Source organism: Sprattus sprattus (genome assembly GCF_963457725.1).
Source record: "Sprattus sprattus genome assembly, chromosome: 7".
Taxonomy (NCBI): Eukaryota; Metazoa; Chordata; class Actinopteri; order Clupeiformes; family Clupeidae; genus Sprattus; species Sprattus sprattus.
The window spans coordinates 8,431,151-8,451,241 of NC_137926.1; the positions used below are offsets into that span (position 1 = coordinate 8,431,151).

Here is a 20,091-nt window from a genome sequence, read left to right on the forward strand (position 1 = left end):
CTTCTCAAGTAAAATCTTAAAGTGTCAACCTACAACACACAAATAGTCAAATCTCTAAACATTCAGGTCGGTTGAGCAATTTGCAATGAGGACTGCAGCATAAAAGTGCCTTGAGCCTCTGTTTTGTTTGGTAAACAATGAAGAACTTTGAAGAGATCAACAACCAGAGAAGGAGGGAAGTAAGAGTGTGAGGAGGAGAAAGAGGAGGACAAGAAGGATGGGGACAAGGGGGAGGAGGCAGTGGCGGTTCTGCATGGAATTACGCCCCGGGCGATATCCAGTCCGAGCGCCCCCCCCCCCCCCCCCCAATTATAACATTATAAGTGAAAGAAAAAATGAAATGTATCAATTGCACAAATCCTTCAATAGAACATTTGAATAACACACTTAAGATAATTATTGCACACATAATGTACATTTATGTTAGCTAACCAGCCATCTGCAAGTTATGTTGTGCAAGCACTCAACATGCATTATAGTTAGTTGAGTTTGCTAATAGTGGCTAATGGGATTTCGCTAACGCTTGCTAGTCTAGTGGTGTCAAAAGGAAATCTGTGGTCTAACCAGCTAGCTATCGACCTGCTAATTATTAAGATTATACTAGTACTCTGTATGCTGTTACATTATGTTAGTTGTGGCTAGCGGGATTTCGCTAACACTTTAGCCTAGTGTCAGATGAATGAACATGTTCATACCCTATGGTCAAATCAGCTAGCTAACGCTAGCTAGCAAACAACTCAGTTGGTGCTCAACATTAGCTGGTTGCCTTACAGTAATAGGAATATTGGTTAAGCTACACTTGATAAAATAAAACACATTTTTACCTTGTCCACTCGAGCATCCTTCAATAGCTTTATCGATAATATACACTCTGTTAAAGATGTATTACATTTCCCTCGGGATGAATAAAGTATCTATCTGACTATCTATCTATCTATACTCTGCTCACTATTACCTTCACCAGTTGGATAAATTGATGCAGTTAGTGGTCTCCTTCCACCAATTAACCTTGCCCTTGGTGACCACATAATCGTTCTGTATTACCTATTTTTATAAGCCATTTCACACAGTTCAGAAAAACAAAAAGTATAGGGTAATTATTATAATGTTTATTGGGAGACCCAGAGCTGAACTGCCCGCCGCCCCCTCTCTCTTTCCCCCTTTCACCCAGGATTGCGCTGCACCTTCTTAGCGAGCAGGTGCACCTGCAGCTGCAGGGGGCGCCAATTTGCCAATTCCTCACCCAGTGATATGATATATAGAAATAGAAAAGCGCTTCGCGGCCCAGATTATTATTACAATTTTTTTAAGTGCTCGTGCCGCCCCTCACGTGTCATGAAAAAGTGCCGCCCCGGGCGGCTGCCCGGGTCGCCCGTGCCTAAAACCGCCACTGGGAGGAGGGGTTGGAGGACAAAGAGGAGGAGGAGGACAAGGAGGAGGAAGAGGATGAGAAGGACAAGGAGAAGAAGGAGGAGGAGGAGAATGGTCATCTCTAATGAGATTTGGGCCGCTGTGGTAGACCATGTGCTCAACCATGGTTTAAGCTGCTGGCCAGAGTGTCCAACCAAATCTCTGCTGCTTCACAGTTGCTGCCATCATTAGAACCTTCAGGATGGAGAACAGGTACGAAATCTATTTGCCTTGAAACCTGCATATAAATACAATATAGTGTGCTCACAGTATTTGTATTTTGCAGGACTGAAAGAAAACCACACCTTGGAGGAAGAACACACACTTTCACCACCGAACAGGAGACTGAATATGGTTTGTGAGAACAACGGTGCACAGTTAACAGTATAGGCTACTGTTCTCTGTGTGTACCGAAATAGAACTTTTGCTAATAAAAATGTTATGAACAGTTAAGAGATCTGATGGCAAAGAGTCATCTTGCAAAGGGAGTGTCATATTTAGAATTTTGTGTGTGAGGTTTTCAGTTATGTTTGTGCAGTTTTGAGAACTGAAAAACGTTTAACAATTGTGAAAAACTGTATAATAATGACCGTATATAGCCAACTTGATCTACGAAATCAAACCCAAACCAGTTTGTTAAAATAAAGGTAATAGGTAATGCTGTGGTCTTATGATACTCACATAACGAGATGGACCTAATTCAACTGTAGGCGTAGTAGTCCTTGAGAAAATTATTTCAACTGGACAAGGTGAGGAGAGTGTCAAGACTGCCGGACTATAAATATAGCCACGTTCTAATGTCGGGGAGGGTGGGTTCTACCACCATAGCCCAGCCAGTCGTTAGGGCAGTTTGTTTTTCATTTAGCTTTGACAGTTTTTGTTTGAGTGTTGGGTTGTATGATAACGGCCATGAGTAAAACCAGCGCATCACAAGTCAAGTCAAGCCAAACGGATACCACCCCTAAGGAGGTGGGGAATCCACATATTCGGATGATCGGGAATTTTTCTTCTCTAAGTGGGCAGGAGCAATTCATCTCCAACCACGTCACGTCAGGTCGAGTAATGCACGCTCACTGCTAAGAGTATTTGTCATCAAAACAGAGAAGTCAGTCTGACAGAGCCGTATTTAAGTCGAGGGCGCATCAGAAACCACCAAGCTCACTTCCGATCTGTTGGCACTGGCGAAGAAGTAGGCTAACTTCGACTGAATATGTCTTCCAATTCTAATCTGACCAACATGCGTCGACTTGTTGAACAACTGAGACTCGAGGCCAGCGTGGAAAGAATAAAAGTAAGTTTTAACCCTTTGTATGTTTTTATTTTGTTAGGCTTGTATAGTCATGCGAAGACTTGCACTGCATTTACACATTGGGAACTGCAACATTGTCTGACTTTGTACGTGGTAGACAAGCCAGATTATGTTCATGAAGGTAGATGTTTAAGGATTTTGCTCATTATATCTCGGAACATATCTCATTTCTAGTTTCAGTATACCTGCATAGACCACATGTATTTGCATGGCGCCTCTCGTTTGTTTATTATGGTAATACGTTAGATGCAACAGTTAAGGAACATTCTCTCAGCTTGTTTCACTGGAACCATATGCTCCCAGTATAGCCTCAAAATAGTCGCGGGTAGAACATGATTACAGGGGAGAGGGCTGTGAGAGTCAAGGATACTTGCATGGTGCTGCCACTCAGGCTAACCTCAGGTGAAGCTGCCACTACAGATGGCTTTAGTTAAAGAGATGGAGAATATTTTTCTCAAACATTCCTCCACAAAATAAGCTGATCTTAACTTGCTGTGTGTGTTTGTGTGTGAACATCAGAGGAGCCATTTTCGCACCAGCCATCTTGTAGGACTAACCACCCTGTTCCAACAGGTGTCCCAAGCCGCGGCAGAACTGCAGCAGTACTGCCTCCAGAATGCCACCAAAGATGCCCTCCTGGTTGGAGTGCCGACGGGCAGCAACCCTTTCAGGGAGCCCCGTTCCTGTTCCCTCCTCTAGGCGCTCGGTGGGTGTTCCTCATTACTTGACCCTTCGTCATGCCCTTAGCAACGCACCCACAACACATCAACAGACAGTATGTAGTGACACTGTCTACCCTTAAGTTTATCACTTTCACCCACTTCAGACCTGGGTGGAAGCGGGCTTTTTTGACCAAGGTGTAACCTGTGTTTAGTCAGTTCAGATCAGAGTAATGTGACTGCTGTGGACTCCAGGTTTCCGAGTGGATTGTCGAGCTTTAGACAAAGGCCATTGCAAAGATGTGCAGCTATTTTGTAGTGGTAAAATATTTCCCTTTTTTCTGCGTATAGCTATATATGTTTTTTTGTGCTATAATTCCTGCTCTCATCTGTCAACAACTTCATATGAGTTCACTGGCTTCAGCAGACTACAGATTTCAGTGTATTGGTATTTTGAGTTCAAACATCTTAACCTGGAATAACTCAACCGTTACAGTCACAGCTGTGTGCTGAAGATTATTTTTACCCCCGAAAGTTATGTCCATATCCGGTGCTGCCTTTGGGAAGCGTGACTGGACTGCTGAAGTTTCCGTGTGCTGGCCAGGCTCACTGCATCAACAGGAAGTTGGGAAGGGAAGGAGGGGTGGGGAGGAAACACAGAGGTGGCATATGGACTCTCTCTCCTCCAGCTCAGAGAAAGAAATGCTTGCAGACTTCATATGTTCCTTTTGCTGCCTTAAGTTAGAGAAAAATGACCTATTTACGAGGTGGTTACTGTTCGATGTGGACATCCCTTGTTAAAATGCCAGTGTTGTGTTGATATGGTCCCCAGCTAGATTTAGTTCTGTCGGCATGAAGCTGGTTTTAGTTTTGTACTCTTGGCAATACAAACTATTGCTCTCCAGAAAGTTCAATTTCCATAAGTGAATAAATTAGGCAATACTTTTACTAGCAGCTACTTTTAGACAGCTATAATCTAAAGAATCAAGTCTAACCAACTTTCATTGTCATTTCCACATGCAAATTTTTGTTTTTGACTGTATAATTTTGTGTCTTATTACAGGAAGTTTCTTGTGGAAGATTTCCGACACAAATTGACCAGCCACAACTATAGGGACCAAAGATGGGGAAATGTTTTCATTTCAAAGGAAGAAAAAATATTTATTTAAAATTTATTTTGATACATTTTTAATCCATGTCTGTGAACGAGTCATGTTGTTGAATTAGATGAATTGGTCAGCTCCCATATGTGAGAATGTGTTGGAACATGGTTCCAGACTGAATGCTGGCTCACTGGAATAAATATAATTAAAATGCAAATTCATATACATCACTATGTTTGACAGTTTTGTTTCAAATTTGATTTAGTTCTCTTGATTTAGTTCTCTTTAGTTCTCAATGTAACTATGAACTGAACTAATGATCTTTATTAATCTACTGTTCCTGTTACTCAGCCTTGAAAGAGGGTAAAGATGTTGACAATGTTAATTATTGTTAAAATAACATTTCATCAAAGACTTAAGGGGACTAATTAGGTATTAGGGGACTAATACAAGGGCTTGATATGAAACATTCTGTGTTTCACACATATCACAAGGAACTGTATTAGATAGGACACAATCAACTATGGGACCTATTTTAAGCGTCTTTGAGAACTTTGAAAAGCACTATATAAATGTGATGTATTATTTTTATTATTATTATTTTTCGGCCAAGGGCACACTTCACTGATGTCTTGGTGTATGTGCTTTCCAGGCACTCAGACAAATGTGATGTTTTAAGTGAGTCCAGCATTTTTGTAGTTTGGCAGTTCTACCCCAAGGACAGATAATGAAGTCGTTTGACAACATTGGCATTATTGCATATCATCAATAACAGCATGAAAAGCTTTGAGATAGCAATGGAGAGGACTTCTGACTGAAGGGAACTGTTGGTTTGGAAGGTGCAAATGGAATAATCCACAAAAAAAAGTAAAAGTGTAAGTGAGTATAAGTTCAAAATGTGTTTTTTGAGCTGTAAACTGAATGAAATGGCTGAACTGTGATGAAACACATCAATGCTGGTGTTAATGTTGGTGCCATCCACTGTTTAAAATCATCCTGAATCGATGCTGACGTATCAAGGACCGTTTGGTGCATGACCACATCATGAAATGGGCGGCCTGCCTCCCCCTGATTGTCACTTATCATTTACAGGAATTCACACCCCTCCCTCCTCAGCCTCTTGGTCACTTTTCTTTGAATGTATCCAAATTATTTAGTGGGTGAAGTAAGGCTCAGAACTGGGGGTGAGCTCACAATTCAATAAGACAAGGACTTTTGTTCATTTTTCTTTACGACGATGCAAACATGATGCTCTTCACAGAAACAATTCATTTAACAGTTTTAATAGCTGAATGATATCAATATGAATACATTTTGAAAGATGTGATCACTCAATATATAGATATAAGCAATTGAGTAATATGGAAGGAACTCACAGAGAACCAACTGTACTTTTTAATGATGGAGTGAATGATTAGCACATCCGCTTTTTGCGTTCTGCCAAAGGAAACCTATCAAGATCGGTCTTGTCGCTTTGGAGATAATCTTAAAGATCAGTGTGGAGGCCAGGACCTGAGCGACCACACACACCATTACTATAATGCTTTAATTTGACCATCAAGACTCTTGCTGATAGAAGACAAATTCAGGTTTAGTTTTTTTTTTTTTTGTAGAGGCTGTTAAAGCTAGCCCAGTCAACACAGTGCAACATCTTGAAGGTGTTCTCCCCACAGAATACAAAGAAAATGGTAGTCTGGACACAGGCGACCATAGGGACACTTCCTGTTATCCAGAATGCTGTGTGTTTGCTAATGGACGCCCATTCAATGAGAGGAAACCCTGGCCTCCGACTCAGACCCATAAACCTACAGTGGAAAAATAAACCGACTGAAGAGGAACACACCAACACGTTTTGCTTGCCTTGGTTGGATTAACCTGCTCAGTTACAGGTTTTTAAACAGATACCATAGTCAGATTGCCTCCCTCTTTGTGAAGATCCTATTTGCTTAAGTGGTTATGGTGAACTTGATAAATATATGTTTTTGCTTCTTTTTGACAGCCATATCTTCCATACCTTCAATGTAACATAGCAACATTTGATCATACAATGACAAATCTAGTCTGTAATTTGATATAATATATAAAGTATTGTAAAATTTATTTTACATTAAACAAAGTCATACAAACAAAATGTATCACCCCTCCCACCAAAGAGATATTGTTTTGTTTGCTCTCTCAATCTGTTTTTATCTTTCCTTCAGTTTATCCATGGCCACAATCTCCTAATTTTCAGGCAAAAAAGAGGATTGTTGAATATAGATTGATGTTGTGGAGCCACGCAGTGGTTACTAGTAGTATTGATTCATGTTTGTGGTCCAATATTAAGTTTGCCTGTTTTGAGCCTCACAGCTAGCCGTACTTTGTGATCGTTCACTCTCTGCTTCAGAGCCTTCGTGAAACACGTGGATTTTCCTGCAGAAACAACAACATGGCAAGCCAGGGGATGACTTACGAGGGTTGTAATTTTTTTAGACAACGATTGATTTTAGCAACTTTAAGTGGGAAGCGGGTGAAAATACGAAATATCAGATCCAGAGATGACAATCCAGGGTTGCGAGGTAAGTGAAACGAAACACAGCTAGCTCGCTAGCACGGTGCTAGAAGTAGTTTGTGACGTCGCTGTAATATCGGAGCAAGTCAGCACACTTTCAGATGTCACCTGTACCAACGCTTTGCAGTCTTTAAGCTATATTGTGTTTTGAGAACCTTACTGAATAAGTGAAGCACGTAAATAGAAGTATTCGGTGTTATGTGAATGTTATGTTTTGCGTTCACGTCTGATGGTCTGATGGTCTGTTGGTGGGTAAGCAATCTGTTGATCAAGTCATGTACCTGGCTGAGTCTAACAATATAGTACAGGATAGTGGAGAGTCTTGACGCCTGTGTGATGTACCCTCATCATAACATGAATGTCGTTGTCATGTATCGGTTTTTACAGTTTTCACTCTCTAAACGATGAGCATTTCTAAAGTTGTCTTGCAAATATTTACATGCGCCACTACTTACAGAAGTACTGCACCCTTAAATGTTTTTTTTTCTATTTTGTTGTTGTTGTTGCTGAAAACAGAATGTGACTGTACTGTACTGAAGCACAAATGCTGGTGTTAATATTGACAAAATGCGCATTTTTTTAATTGCCACTGTATGGGTTGAAAATTGCTCAACCTAACATTTACTGACTCAAATCATCCGGAACCTTTCAAGGCCGATGCTGACGTAGTTGTGATATGCGCACATTCGAATGGAGTAAACTCTCAGCACTCCGTCCTTCTGAGCCCTTTGCCCACCGTTTCAAAATTATGCAGTGGGTGAAGTTATGCTCAGAGCTGGGTGAAGCTCTTTTTCTGAATGTAATAAAAAAATAAAAAAGCTATAAACTAAATTACATGACTGAACTGTGATGAAACACCTTAACATTGTTGTTAATATTAACACACATTTAATTTTTATAAAAACTCTGCAATTTATGGGTCGAAAATGGCCATCTACTGTTTAAAGGTGCACTGTGTAATTTTTAGTGCCATCTATTAGTAGAACTGGGGTATAGTATTCCTAATTCTGTTTTCATAAGTGTATAATTACTTTAGCTTCATTAGCTTAGAATGAGCCCTTCGTATCTACATAGGGTGTCCTTTTCCACCAAATCCGCCATGTTGCACCGCTATGTTTCTACAGTAGCCTAGAGCGGACAAACCAAAACTCTGGCTTGAGAAAGGGTCTTTTGCCTTTTTTATGGCATTTGACAGCCACTGTAGTCACTCGCACACGCCTTAACTTTAGATGCCACTAAAATCTAAAAACGGTACCCTTTAAAATCATCCTGAACCTGGCAAGGCTGATACTGATGTAGAGGCAAACATTTAGGACTTCTTTTTGTCATGGCACGGTTCAGGATGATTTTGAACAGCAGGTGGCCTGTTGGAGAGACTTGCTTAGATTTATGTACAACTCATCGATAACTTACTGAAGGTTTCCGCAAAAAAACTGACTGATTATTCTTAAATAATTTGTATCATTTATACATACATATTCTTTGATCAATATTTTCCTCACAGATTTTGAAGCAAGTTTTATCAGACTTTTGGACAAGATAACCAACGGCTCCCAAATTGAAATTAACCAAACAGGTAAGTTCTGTCATTACACCTTATATTTAGCGCCCCAACTAAATTTCGGTGCCAGTCAACACATTTTTTGTAAAACTAAATCTGAATGATTGAGGTTCTGTCTTAAATGTTGGTTTTGCTTTCCTTACCTTGAGACATTTAATTTTGTTTGTTTGGCCTACCTGTTTATTTCCATAATTGTCCATCAGCTAGTTTTTAAAAATACCTCTCGGCCTGTCGATCATATCATAACCCCCAACCGTGGTGTCCACCCTGCAGGTACGGTCCTGTTCTATCAGCCAGGGCTGCTGTACGGGGGCTCAGTGGAGCACGATTGCAACACGCAGCGGTCGGTGGGCTACTACCTGGAAGCGCTGCTCATGCTCGCCCCCTTCATGAAGAACTCGCTGAAGGCTGTGCTGAAGGGCGTCACCAACGACCAGAATGACCCGTCTGTGAGTCCCTCCCTCCATCCCTCCCTCCCTCCCTCCCTAATGGCTTCACAAGGAGAGCAGTGGGACAGTTTTGTTGATAGTGCCCGGAGGAATCGATATAAGACCTGCCTGCCTGTGTCAGTCAATATGCTCTTTGGTTGCTATTGCCCTGATTGCTTAGTTGCTTTGTTGCGAGACATACAGTTATAGATTGCTAACCGGATAGGCTTTGTCAAGAGAGTTAGAACTGCACAACAAACACGGACTCATTAGAACATCTCTGAAGGCGTCAAGTATTCATTCCAGAGAGAATCTCATAAGCAGTTGAATACATTACAGCGTTGATGTGTAACACTGTTGAATTCTGAATTACCAAGCGACCAAAGAAGCGACGCAGCTGGGGTGAAACTCAGACAAGCGTTCTCTCTCAGTGCCATTCAAACCTTTATGTGTCTCGTATGGTTTACAAGTCATGTGGAAAGCATTCCATCCTCTCTGCATTTAAATTTACATTTCAATTACATTTCATCATTTAGCAGATGCTTTTATCCAAAGGATGTATACACATATTACATTTTACACTGATGGCACACTGCACATCAGGAGCAATAAGGGGTTCAGTGTCTTGCTCAAGGACATAAATTGAACTAGCAACCTTCTGATTACTAAACGAAGTCTCTACCTCCTGTACCACTGTCGCCCCATCTGCCTTTAGGTTGATCTCCTCAAAGCCACTGCTGTTCCACTTATGAAGAAGTTTGGGATTGATGTCGGTGTGGAAATAAAGGTAACAGCTGCAGTTTCAAGAATTTCAGTTTGTATGTGCTTTCTACACTGTAAAGATGGATTGGATTTGTGTTGTTCATCTTTCTAGTTTCTTTCTGTTGTAAAGCACTGGCTTATTCTTCTGGGCAGGAATTGTGTCTAGATAAGAACTTTATTTTGATCGCTATTTAATGATTTGTCGTTGTTGTTTATGTTAAGGTGACTAAGAGGGGTATGGCGCCAGGTGGAGGAGGAGAAGTGCTTTTCACCTGTCCGGTCCGCCGCACCATCCGACCTATTCAAATATCTGACCCGGGCAAAATCAAGAGAATCCGGGGAACAGCGTATCCTTCCAAACTGACTTTAATTTTAACTTTACCTGCAACTCTTTGGCAGAATCTCACATTTTAAAATGACCTCAGGGAAATGAGTTCCATACCTTACCCTTTCTACAGCTTTATCTGACAAGCGTTACAGCGCCTCCGTCACTATAACTCTGTGTGATCACATAGACTCGCATGGAGTTCAGCTGTGGAAATCCACCAGTGATGTCTCTCCCACCACTCTCCCATCAGACTCTCTGACCTTAACTCCTACGCCTCACAGATACTCTGTCAGAGTCTCTCCACAGATGGCCAACAGGATTGTAGACTCTGCGAGAAGCATCTTGAACAAGTTCATTCCAGATATCTACATTTACACCGACCATATGAAGGGGGCAAACTCGGGAAAGTATGTTCCTCCACGCGTTGACTGCATGTCATTTATAGCACTAACCAGCAGAGGGAGTCAGAATCACAGTGAACACCATCAGAGCTTTGATTTCAAATGTCAAATTGATCATTTGCTTTGCCTCAAAAAGCACTTTACCTCTTAACAGGCATTGATTGAGATTGCTGATAACCCACATATCATTATAGCACAAAATAAACAATTTGTTTAAAACAAATATTCCAAACGTTGGATTCACAACACATGGTCTGTGCTTCTGTTCCTCAGATCTCCAGGCTTTGGCCTTACTCTGGTTGCTGAGACTCTGAATGGGACTTTCCTGGCAGCGGAGATGGTGTCGCCGCCACAAGGTCAAGAGCCCATGCTGCCCGAGGACCTGGGAAAGGCCTGTGCCAAGCAGCTCCTTGAAGAAGTCTATCGAGTGGGTACCCCCGAGGGCATGGCTTTACTTCTTATTATCAGTAAAGATATAGAATATAGAGTATAAGATATTCTGTTTCAGACAGTCATTACCTGTGGATTAGTCCAATGAAGGTCTATTAGATCATTAGACTGAGATAGATAGATAGATTTATTTATTTTTGAGGAGGTAAACTTCGCATTTCATATGTTCGCATGGTGCACTGTGCATACAGCTTAGCCTGATTGACGCAAGTGAACCATGTTATATGTAGGGGTCATGGAGGTCATGGTATGTGATGAGCCAAAAATCAATACAGAGAAGTAATGTGTCCATGACGTAAGTTGACAGCAGGTTATGCAGAGGCAGCAGTTTGACTTGAACTGTACTGTTGTTTTTGAGCAGGCCAGAATGCTGTGGCACTGCACAGAACAGGTCGGGTGTAAGAAAGCTTTTAGGTTTGGCTGATGTTTAGATTCGTTTTTGACTAGTTTTTGCATAGTGCAATGGATTCTTTTTTCAGGCAGGCAGGCAGGCAGGCAGGCAGGCAGGCAGGCAGGCAGGCAGGCAGGCAGGCAGGCAGGCAGGCAGGCAGGCAGGCAGGCAGGCAGGCAGGCAGGCAGGCAGGCAGGCAGGCAGGCAGGCAGGCAGGCAGGCAGGCAGGCAGGCAGGCAGGCAGGCAGGCAGGCAGGCAGGCAGGCAGGCAGGCAGGCAGGCAGGCAGGCAGGCAGGCAGGCAGACAGACAGACAGACAGACAGACAGACAGACAGAGTGTGTGTTATGTCCTGTACTCATCATTAGGTGGGGAATGTGCGTGAACAGGGACAGCTCTGTGACTTGCTGTGATTGAGTCACAACCCTGTGAGACACAGACTGTGCCGATGAGCTGACGACCCTGACGAGAGGTCAAGAGCTTTGAGGTTTCTGTGTATGCGCCGGCCGCACACAGAGCCTGCTGACATGGGAATTATGGGGCGTTTTTTTTTTTGGGCAGCTGTGGGTGACTGTACCAATCATGTAAAAAACTTGTTTTGAAAGCACAGTGGGCTGAGTAGCACTCGTGACTTAAATTGTGATGTGAAGGGCATGTTTGTGTTGTTTGTGTGTGTGTGTGTGTGTGTGTGCGTGTGTTGTGCTGCACTGTGGTGTGTGTGTTAATTGAAGAGCATAGGATTCAATAATTATATTATTATCTGCTTCCATTGTTTGCAGACACAGTGCTTTTAACAGCTTTTAATTCACACTAAATGTAGTTTTAGCAATATTGTATTAACAGTACAAGTTTAGCATCTGGATACCAACAGAGCACGCACTCATACAATCACACATACACCAACACACACTAGGGGTGGGCGATATATATCGTCTGCGATAATATCGTCATTGTTGTTCAAACGATGTGCAAAATTACATTATCGAGTATTTAAATGACTTTGCCAAAAACAATGACACGCACGGGGAAACTGTTCACATCATGTTTTTAATATAGCCTACGGCGCAGCAGCGCTCCCTACAGCACGGCACTAACACCACTATCACGTGATCACGTGACATGGCTTCTCGCATCCACTTTGCAACAGGGTGGCAGCGCATGGTGATGTCTGTTGTGCCTCCGTTGGTATAGCATAAAACGTGAGTTGTATTAAAAAATAGCGTGTGTAATGTGTAGCTATTTCATTCCGTTTGTTAACCTTTCCTGCTGTCTGTCTCTTGGAGTCTGTCTCGTAGTTGGAGATTGCAGGGGAGTAAATTGCTCCACGGCCCAAGTAGATTACATGTTTTTAACTTCGGGGTTAATTCCCTTTCCATTACGTCTGCTGCTGGTTAGTAAATACAGACAGCAGGAAAGTTTAGCAAACGGAATGAAATAGCTACACATTACACACTCTATGCTTTATTAAAACTCACGTTACTCACATACTGGTTAACACTGTTACAGCACATAAATCTTTGTCGCTGCATCCAAACTATGCGTCACCATTCTCCCTCCCTGTACGTGCTCTTCTTAAAGGAGCCGCACCATTTTACTAAACGTTCTTGCAATGTCAATCATTTAATTTAAATATGCTTATTGGCCTTATTGTGCACGCTTGTGCGTTTAACAGCGCGTGTTTGTGTGAGAGAGCATTTAACTGTTGATGCACCAGTTTAATAAAGCCAGGCTATTCATAAAAAAACGTACGTCAATGTGACATTAGTACTATGAACAGAACAGTTGAGATTGATTCCGTCGTGCTCGGTTCGGATTCGAAAGAAAAATATTTTAATGCCTGTCGGACTGGGTCCGGGCTCGGACAGAAAAAATCGTCCCAATCCATGCTCGAATGCTCATGTATTTGTATTTATGTACAATCCTGGACAGAATTTTAAGTTTAATAAGGCCATAATCACTGCTGTTGATAATGCAATAATTCTCATGGATGCATGGAGCACTTTATTACAAGAGTTCAATATTTCTGCATTGCAGTTCAATTAAGTTATTTTTGTTTAAAGACAATAAAGAAGTGTTTTCCTTAAACATTGTGCCCATTATTTTAATCTTCAAGAAGGTATAACTCTGAGAATCACATTTGTTTTAAATATCGTCTAATTATCGTTATCGTCAAAATGAAAAAAAATATCGAGATATTCTTTTTTGCCCATATCGCCCACCCCTAACACACACACACACACACACTCACACACCTATACACACACACACGCACACATATATATGCTGTTTATGAAGCTGTTTATGAACTCCCACTCTGCAGTGAGGCTGTGCTGCTGATTGCTTTGGTCATCCATGTCTGTCAGGAGCATGTGAGTCGCGTTAGTCAGGAGAATCTGATGATTCCACTCTGAATGCACAATATTGTGGGGAAGCGCGGCCTGGACTCCCAGCAGAAGGGCTCACCTCATTGGCCAGAGAGGAGCAGGCTGAGGGCTGGAGGAGTGGGCGGTGGGGTTGGAGGGGTGGAGGTGGAGGAGGAGAGTCAGGAGAGTGCTTTTGGACGAAAAGTTAATGTTTGAAGACACCAGAAGGGACAAGCCTGCGACCACCACCTGTGTGTGTGTGGGTGTGCGCGTGTGTGTGTGTGTGTGTGTGTGCGCACGCGCACATCTGTGTGTGTGTGTGTGTGTGTGTGTGTGTGTGTGTGTGTGTGTGTGTGTGTGTGTGTGTGTGTGTGTGTGTGTGTGTGTGTGTGTGTGTGTGTGTGTTTGTTCACTGGTTAATCAGTACTTGTGATCATGATGTGTAGTAAACAGGAGCGGCTGAAGGCAGATTTGAGAGAGGTGGTGGGATAACCAGCTGGACCAGATGTGAGTTATGCTCGGCCTGAAGCTTTATGTCCCAGTTTACATAACATATTGGGGAGCAGGACTGAAGTGTAGAGCGTGGCTTAATTGCATGAGTTTGTGAAGTTTTGCATTTGTCTTCAACTTGGAGTTGGTGTGGAATTGTCTTGAGTCTTTTTGGATTCGCTGTGCCTTAAGCTCGTGAAGTAAGTGAGGTTGTGTCCGTCTAGAACGAGTCTTGTTTTGCTCGTCACGCATACTGTCAGCCAGTGTTTTCAGGCGCCATGACAGTCTGTGTATGCAGTGTCTGTCAGTGTCTTCATGTGGAAAAAAGAAAACATTGAAAAGCCTAATCACAGTCACTCTTGTGCAATGGGAAATGTTTTGATGATAACTGGTACCTGTAATCTGATAAGAGAGCCTATATTGCCTTTAGCTTAATTTCCGAAGTAATGTTATTGAATTCTTTGGTGTTTATTGGCGCAGTTTCGTGAAGAGGTTGGACTACATTTCTGTGGTGACGATGACATGCGTCTTGCATAACAGAAGACTTCAGTGGTTCATCACACCTTCGCTCGGGTTGAACTCTTAATGGCAGATCAGTAGAGCTTGTTGCTGTTCGGGCTAATTACCTTGATTTTCTGTTGAACTAATTTCACGATCCCATGGCTTAGCCCTGAGGCGAAGACTTGTGAGAGCACCACAATGGCTTTCAATGTGAGCCGCCTAATTGAATTTCACCATTTCAGTTACACCGCAAGATGCCAGATATGATGAGACTCACGTGAAAGGCTGGTTTTTTTTTTCTGTTCAACTCCTCCTTTTTTTTTTTTTTTTTTTTTTTATAACCTCCTCCATGCAGACGTCACTCAGACGTGTAAATGCAGAGTCACAGGATCCAATGTAGGGCTTATATAGCCACAGAGAAGGCAGCTGAAACGGGAGAGCAGGCGGAGGGGGACTCCTGTTACACCACCTCAAGCTGTGGATTTTGGGGACTTTTGCCAAAGTTAGCTGTGGCAGTTGAGAAGTACACCTGTGCTTTATCTGCATGTTTTCATTTTTGATGGAGGGGTGTGGGGTGTTGGTGGAGGGGTGTGGGGTGTTGGTGGAGGGGTGTGGGGTGTTGACGCTGAGGTGAATCTCTTGAGGCACATAAGTCCTTCGCTGCAGATGGGCCCGAAGCTGAGTTAGAATGAGCTGGTAAGTATCGGGAGTGTATGATTCACAGGCCTGGTGTACTGTGTACTGTGTTTTTGCTGTATGCGAATCTGGCAAGAATGTCATTTAAAACCTAAAACATGGCATCAGTGCTCTGACTAGTTCTACGTTTTTGGTTGAATTCAGTTGTGCTATGTTTGTTATGCTTCTTTGCGAGATGGCTTTGTTGCGATAGCGGGATGTTCTTTCTTTTCATCAGTATGTCAAAACACATATGGATATGGTCGTTCTGTCCGTAGTTAGAGAGTCCATCATATGATGGCTTGCTGTTTTGTAAAAAGAAAGCATCTTCAGTGCTCTGATATGATTACGTGATTTACGTGATTGAATCATATTCATGGATGGCCAGATGTCAACCCTTACCAGGGATGGAGTGGCATGACTGGGCTCCTATCTAGACTGACCTCTCTGTCCCTGGCACCATTCTTCAACATGCCACCACAACTGGCATGCCGTAGGGTGAGATGTCTGCCATTCCACAGGACACTGAAATTCGATATTGGAGGAAAAATAAGTTCTCACTTGTATATTTGATTTAAAAAAAAAGTGTTAAAGGTGCATTGTGTAGGATTTAGGAGGATCGAATTAGCAGACATGGAATAAATAATTCATAGTTATTATAGTTTTTCATAGTTATATCATAGTTTTAATTAAGGTATAATCACCTGAAACTACGAATCATGGTGCCTCTCGTTTGAGCCCTTCGTATTTACATAGGAAGCGTGTAGTCTTTCGTGGAGTTCGCCATGTTGGACCGCCATGTTTCTACGGCGGGCTAGAACGGACGACGTTATCTCAAGAGAGGGAATTTTGTGTGTTTACGTTGAAGTGGCAGCTATTAGCGGCATTATTTAGCACAAGAAAAAGCAAGGGAGCGTGAATCCTTGCTGTTAAATGAAGCAAAACGATATCAGGACAGGTGACTGCAGAAAACTAGGATAAACTTTGGTGTGTCTATCCCAGATAGACAAATGTTTTCTTAGCCCACCAATCTAAATACAATTGTTGGTTTATAAATCTAGCTTAAACATGGCCATGAGCATAATTACCAACACAAGTAAACTTTTTTCCCTTGTGTCAATGTTGAAAAATTTCAGATTGCAGCTGCTGAAAATTATTGCAAATAAAAGTTCAACGTTAAAAAAAAAAAAAGCTATGGAGCTCGTGTCAGCTTACAACATACATGGTCAAACTTTTCAATTTACTATCCGTTGGAGCTATGATCTAGCCTGGATACCAGCCTGAACTCCGCCCACAAAATTTTTGGGCTGGGAGATTCAGTCTGGAATCGAGTTAGTTGGGAGAGATTTAACGTTTCAAAAAGGTTGAAACGCAATCTAAACCAATCAAATTGTAAGGGCGGGCTTTATACGTTGATGGACAGATATAGATAGAATATACCGGAATATACATCGAACAAAGATGGCGCCGTCTCGGGAGCTTAGTGGGACATATTTTATATGATTTAAGCTATCTACACGACTTTTTTATGTCTACATTGACTCGGTTAGTTGTGTATACGCAAAACGAGTGTTGCCGAGGATTGAAAAGATGTTTTTGCCGTCCTTCCTACGGGAGCAGGTAAAAGTTTAATCTGTCAGATGGTAATACTACGTTGCGCTGATTGGTTCTAGGTATCCAATTCAGCGAAGAGGAATTTTCTTTCCTGGTTCGTTGAAACACGCCCCATAATCACAGCCCAATTGTCCGATCTCAGACTCATATTCTGACTAGAATTATGAGTATGACATCGTCAGGCTAGCTATGATCCATAATTTTACTAAATGTATACAACCAAGTATAACTTCCAAATATCTATCTAAAGTAGCCTCATCACTTGATATATTATGGCTATTCGATGCGGTTGTTGACAATGACGTGATTTTGGAGGTAGCTACTGACGTACACTGTACGTTGTCCTACAAACTTGGAAAGGGAGGGTTGAGGAGGGGGTATTCAGTTGGTTGCAATCTTTAAAATCAAAACTAGATGCCACTAAATCCTACACACGGCACCTTTTGTGTCTTCTTTGTATTTTGGGGTGGACGTGAAAAAGTGATTGGAATGACTACAAATGACATTACTCTTTGACCCCAACCTGATAGAGAACATGCCAAGTCAGCAGTAGCAGTAGCAATAGCAGTAGTAGCTCAACTTTCTTGCTTTTCTTATCATTTCCATGTTTTTTGTATTTTTTATGTCATTAACATTTTTAACATTTTTAAATACACTTCTGAAACCAAGTGGATTCTACTTAGGTCACAGTCTCCTGGATTCAAGACTACCGTAGTGTAATGTGCAGGTTCTTGGTGGTGCTTTTGCATGTTTTAGTTTGTCTTTGTTTGTTAACAATTTTCTTTTCCTTGTTTGTGATGTCCAGGGCGGCTGTGTGGATTCAAACAATCAGAGTCTGGCTCTCCTCTACATGATGCTGGGGCAACAGGACGTGTCCAAAATAATGCTGGGCCCCCTCTCCCCCTACACGTGAGTCGCCACCTCCCCCTTGTCTGCCCACTCACCATCCAAAGGTCCCTCATCACAGAGCAAATGCATAGCTGGGCTGGTAAACAGTTCCTTACATGGCAAAAACAATCTTGTGTTCCCATCTGACCTTTAATCCAGGGTTCTTGCATCAAACTTGGGCACTTTTGTTGGACGAGATACAGTAAACTACCAAGAACTGGTTTAGTGGATGAGTAACGGTACACTGCCGAGTTCCACACTGAGGGTTGACCGTGTGGTTTGGGTGTTCTCTGCTAGAACTCCCATCTGGGACTGTGAACTGTCCATTTTCAGTTATCATGGTACCGGTGCTGTGTTCCTACCAAGTACAGTACTATGATAACTGAAGATTGGCAGTGCCATCGCAATACTGTTCCGTCTCAATTTCTCAGAGAAACCTTACCTGGTTCCATCCTCCCAGGAATTCTTGTCAACAACTCCATTACCCTGGTAACCATCAATGTTTTTGTGTTTTCTGGCGCTGCCGATTTGTTGACACATTGTGTCAACAATGCCCGCTCTTCAGAGTGACCTGCTGCGATCGAGTTACTCCTGAGCACAGTGTGTGTCACAGGTTTGGCCTCGCTGCGGTCATTCCTGACGTCAGTGGGCGGGCACTGTTAGTTTGCTGTCTTTCCCCGTATTAGAATTCCAACGGAGTGGATGTTTGTCATGTTCCGATTGACTTTTAGCTCACCCTGTCTGATGCAATATTTTTGTTTTGGCAGCCCACTAAAGAAACATGTCGCCTGTGAATCATTCCTGCAATAGTGATTCATTCCTGCACACTCTGGGACGGGTTGTCTTGTGTGTTTGCATGAATTGGTTTTCCCTGAACTCCTTGTTATGTGTTCCTGCAGGTCAATCCAGTTCATTTGAAATATATCATGTCCTTTTGCTGAAATTCAAGCGATTCGTCTATAATTTCACACTGCTAAAATGCTGGATAAAGTACCCATTCCTATAGCAATTAAGTCCCATAATCAAATATTCATACTCTGTTTTTTTTACTCCGAGGACCCTTCACTTTTCATTTACCCTCAAGTGTGCATGGCCAATAAAGCATAATTTATTGCTGTCTCGCCTCCAACAAAGTATTCAATGCATAAATCTGTTTAACATTGTGATTCCAACTGCAGACAACAGGTCTCAACATGTTTCTCATTAGTTTTTGGTAACATCTCCTGTCTTCTCTCTCTCTCTCTCTCTCTATATCTCTCTCCTTCCCTTCACAGGATAGAGTTCCTGAGGCACATCAGAGATTTTTTCCAGATCATGTTCAAGATTGAGACCAAGGCACCAGTCGAGGATGAGGAGAGGAAAGGAGGGGAGAAGGTGCTAATGACCTGCGTTGGATCTGGCTACACTAATATTAGCAAGACCACCAAATAAAGACTGAAGGTTTTCATCCCATTCAACAGTAACAAAAACAGGACACAAAACACAAGACGGGACATGTCAGCTTTTTTTGTTGAACATTTATATTGAGTATTTTCTTTGTATATTAAGTCAACAACTTTGTATAAATGTTTTTTGGTTTCAACGCCATTCCAATACACATCTTTTGATACGTACCCCTGTGAAAGTGTTGTTTGGGGCCTCAGGACCAGGCACCAGGATGTTCCAGAAACCCATACTAGACAAGGGGGATTGAATGATACTCCTCACATGCCGTGTGTGTGTGTGTGTGTGTGTGTGTGTGTGTGTGTGTGTGTGTGTGTGTGTGTGTGTGTGTGTGGTAAACGGGAGCTGCTGAAGGCAGATTTGAGAGAGGTGGTGGGATAACCAGCTGGACCAGATATGTGTGTGTGTGTGTGAGAGAGATTCATTCATTCCTTCCATGACTGTCTCGCCAGAACCAGCCACCAATCAAGCAGTTAACGCTCATTTCACACACACCTGAGTTAGTTATATGGCAAAAATAGAATGTGAAGAAATAGCCCTTGAACACCTTACACAGTGTGTGAGCTGGAGTAGAGCTGCAGCACCCCAGTGTGTGGGGTTAAGGTACTATTTATAACGGCTATCGGTTGGTTAATTATGGTTAATGCATATAAACATGTTGATGGTTGCAGTACATTGATAAAAAATCAACTATGGAAATATTTAACTACAGATCAACTTAGCATTGTCAATCTGGGGAAGTAGATACTTCACCTTCAATACAACA

At 42.3% G+C, this 20,091-nt stretch overlaps 2 protein-coding genes across 2 annotated transcripts; both read left to right on the plus strand.

Moving 5' to 3' along the window:
- Positions 1-2,446: 2,446 nt before the first annotated feature.
- On the plus strand, positions 2,447-4,672 carry gng10 (guanine nucleotide binding protein (G protein), gamma 10). The gene is made up of 3 exons (XM_080841884.1): positions 2,447-2,701; positions 3,293-3,425; positions 4,442-4,672. Exons 1-2 carry the CDS (start codon positions 2,621-2,623, stop codon positions 3,416-3,418), a joined length of 207 nt encoding a protein of 68 aa, XP_080698010.1. The 5' UTR covers positions 2,447-2,620; the 3' UTR covers positions 3,419-3,425; positions 4,442-4,672.
- A 2,204-nt stretch (positions 4,673-6,876) lies between these two features.
- Positions 6,877-19,475, plus strand: rcl1 (RNA terminal phosphate cyclase-like 1). Its single transcript, XM_080842269.1, has 9 exons — positions 6,877-7,039; positions 8,537-8,608; positions 8,867-9,042; positions 9,737-9,808; positions 10,006-10,130; positions 10,393-10,518; positions 10,786-10,939; positions 17,800-17,903; positions 19,157-19,475. Exons 1-9 carry the CDS (start codon positions 6,910-6,912, stop codon positions 19,311-19,313), a joined length of 1,116 nt encoding a protein of 371 aa, XP_080698395.1. The 5' UTR covers positions 6,877-6,909; the 3' UTR covers positions 19,314-19,475.
- Positions 19,476-20,091: the final 616 nt, after the last annotated feature.

Excerpts from the sequence above, each read along its gene's own strand:
- gng10 (XM_080841884.1), top strand. The coding sequence starts at position 2,621 with ATGTCTTCCAATTCTAATCTGACCAACATGCGTCGACTTGTTGAACAA. Across the intron at positions 2,702-3,292 it reads CCAGCGTGGAAAGAATAAAA|GTGTCCCAAGCCGCGGCAGA; the intron begins GTAAGTTTTAAC and ends CTGTTCCAACAG.
- rcl1 (XM_080842269.1), top strand. The coding sequence starts at position 6,910 with ATGGCAAGCCAGGGGATGACTTACGAGGGTTGTAATTTTTTTAGACAA. Across the intron at positions 10,519-10,785 it reads AAGGGGGCAAACTCGGGAAA|ATCTCCAGGCTTTGGCCTTA; the intron begins GTATGTTCCTCC and ends TCTGTTCCTCAG. Across the intron at positions 10,940-17,799 it reads TCCTTGAAGAAGTCTATCGA|GGCGGCTGTGTGGATTCAAA; the intron begins GTGGGTACCCCC and ends TGTGATGTCCAG.